This window comes from Cebus imitator, unplaced genomic scaffold (genome assembly GCF_001604975.1).
Source record: "Cebus imitator isolate Cc_AM_T3 unplaced genomic scaffold, Cebus_imitator-1.0 Scaffold213, whole genome shotgun sequence".
NCBI classification, from domain to species: domain Eukaryota; kingdom Metazoa; phylum Chordata; class Mammalia; order Primates; family Cebidae; genus Cebus; species Cebus imitator.
The window spans coordinates 673,972-676,530 of record NW_016107528.1 but is presented as its reverse complement, the minus strand read 5'-3'; the positions used below and the strand labels follow the sequence as shown (position 1 = coordinate 676,530).

The following is a 2,559-nucleotide window of genomic DNA, read 5'->3' as shown; positions in this document are numbered from 1 at the left end:
AAGATAACAGGCCAGGTGCAATGGCTCGCAACCGTAATCTCAACACTTTGAGAATGTCTCCTGAACTCAGGAGTTTGAGGCCAGGCTGGGCAACAGAGTGAGACTTCATCTCTACAAAAATTAAAAAAAAATTTTTTTTAAGGTAACATGTTATTTCTTTAAAAAATGTTCCAAGAGAAGAAACATAATAAATTTAGATTTGTATTTGGGGTATTTCAATGTAAACGTCACATATTGATCAAATTCAACTAGGATCAAAGATTGCATATTTTATATTTTTGTCTAAAATAAGAACTTCCACTAAGGCAAAACTTGAAATCAGAAAGTGTCGGAACTGACATACACTCAAATTGGAAATTCTGAAGGGGGAAAAAAATCAACTTGTAGAGACACTATCAAGTAAATAATACGCAAAAATAATCTCTTAAAATATATTATCTTTTAAAGTACCTTCTATTAATCTTTTTAAAGCCAATTTCCAAGTCAGAATTGAAATCCAAAACACTTACCCCACTAACCATCTTCCTAAATGACAATGTAATTCCCCAAATGCCATTAAGAAAAAAGATCTGAGGATTCATACAAACTGACATTACCAACTCAATCAGCCTAGTATAATTTATCTTGAGAACCCTCCTTGCACAAAATCAATTTTCAGAATTCAAAATATACCCAAAACATAATGGTTGTTTTTGATTTTCCATACAAGTTTGCTTTCACCTGTGGAAGTCCTAAATCACTGAGATTTAAATTAGGTCATTAATATTTTACATCTATTTTAGCTTTTAATTATCAAATTGCCTCAAGCTATTGTATTCTATTTGAGGCTTAGCTTGCCTCTTACTACTCATAAAAGTTAATAACAATCACATGGAGATAAACACTGACACAGGCTGTATAATTTAGAACTCTCACCACAGTGATTTTCAACTTTGATAAAATCCGTAGCATTTAATAACTAAACTTTAAGCGCTATTACCTTCTCAAATATGGGAACATAGGAAGACATATGAGGGTTGATCTCTGCTTCCCAATCTTCATCTCCCATGGTGGCTTCAAGTTCTAGTCAGAAAAAAAAAAATGCACATTTGGACTCAATGTGATCAGAATCATTGCTTTAAAAGTAAACTACCCATAAGTTTTTTCCAAAGAAAAGAATTAGGTCTCTTCCTATCTAAAGGTGGCATTTATCTCCATCCTTTTTATCTTTAAAAACTAGTTGAACCTCTTACCTAATCATTGTAGAAATCGCCACGTCCCCAGTGAGGCTTAGGCTTTTCCCCAAAATCTGTTTATAGAATTTATCTCCTCCCTCAAAGGGTCCCCAGACGACTTGCTGAATATCAAATTGGAAGAAAATTTTTTCAGAAACTACTTAAGATTTCTCCCTCGGCATGATTAACGTCTAAGATGGATAGGATGCTTGCTTTGGGGTGTTTCTGACGTGCGCCGGGGCGGGGGCAGAGGTACGGGAGTTGGGGCGCGGGCAGCGATTGGGTGAAGAGGGAGTCCCTGGATTTTAGCGGGGAAGGGAAGAAGGGTTGGGTTGCCCAAATCCCTCCAACAAAGGATGACCAGCGTTATGAAGAAGCGTTTGTACACAAATGGTACTATGACCATCTCTGTTCACAGAAAAGACGGTGTAGAGGCCGGGCCTTCGCCTCCTCTGCAGGCCTCAAGCCCAGATTTTGGGCACCAATGGGACTTTGCGACTCCGAGGTAGAAAGGCTCCAAAGGACGACTTCAAAACACTGCCTACCCCATCCACTTTTCGGCCAAAGGCAGATTACCCGGGAGTCCGGGCCGAGTTCAGGCCAGTTTCCATACAAAATCGGCCCACTCACCTCTCCGCTGCTTGCTCTCCCGAGTCCTAGGAGGCGCCCACGCGGCTTAAACGGCTGCACGTGCAAGACGCCCTCTGCGTCAGGTACGTGACTCCAACAACAAATGGCCTCGTCAGGCCATTTGTTGACGATTGGCTGGTGACTGGCGCCAGCAGCCAATCAGCACTTAGATGGCCAGTGGCATCCCGCCTCCACCTCTAGACTACGCATTCCCTAAGCGCTCGCGTTCGGGCTTCTATGGCAACGCTTTGGCCTTCTCATCAAGTGGTCCGTTGGGCCTGCGGGTAAAAGGCTGGCTGAGGGCCCACTCGCGGTCACATTCTCTGGTGGGATCCTTATTCTAAAGACTTTCTGGATTTTCCCTGCGCAAGCTCTGCAAGCCAAAGATGTCCAACTGCCTTCAACAAAAAATAATAATAAAAGGGAAAAGGGATAATGCCCTCCCTACTCTGCCTCCTTAGCGCTCACTCCCCTTTTACTCAACGCAGTCCCTGGTGGTTGGCCCCTCCGGTTCTGCATTTCGGAGGCTCGCTTCACATCCGGGGATTGCAGGTGCCTCAACGTGCAGCTGAGGCCCATGGAGGAGGTGCATTCCATTTTCCTCCCAGTAAGAGGAGCATGTATAAGACTCTGTCCAGCTGGTACCCCAGAAAGTTGTAAAGAAAGTTAGCCTCGGCTGGGTGTGGTGCCTCACGCCTGTAATCCTAGCACTTTG

General features: G+C 43.3%; 1 protein-coding gene across 3 annotated transcripts in view; it reads right to left on the bottom strand.

Moving 5' to 3' along the window:
- DDX4 (DEAD-box helicase 4) overlaps positions 1-1,922 on the bottom strand; it is a 70,234-nt gene extending 68,312 nt beyond the window's left edge. For 2 of the 3 annotated variants that reach the window (XM_037745778.1, XM_037745779.1), the window contains exons 1-2: positions 1,845-1,879; positions 980-1,062 (exon numbers count right to left, since the gene is read on the bottom strand). In XM_037745778.1, the coding sequence (XP_037601706.1) occupies positions 980-1,048 (69 nt within the window). In that variant the 5' untranslated portion in view covers positions 1,049-1,062; positions 1,845-1,879. Of the gene's footprint in view, positions 1-979; positions 1,063-1,844 lie in introns of all 3 variants that reach the window. The other variant, XM_037745777.1, reaches the window with a different exon arrangement.
- Positions 1,923-2,559: the final 637 nt, after the last annotated feature.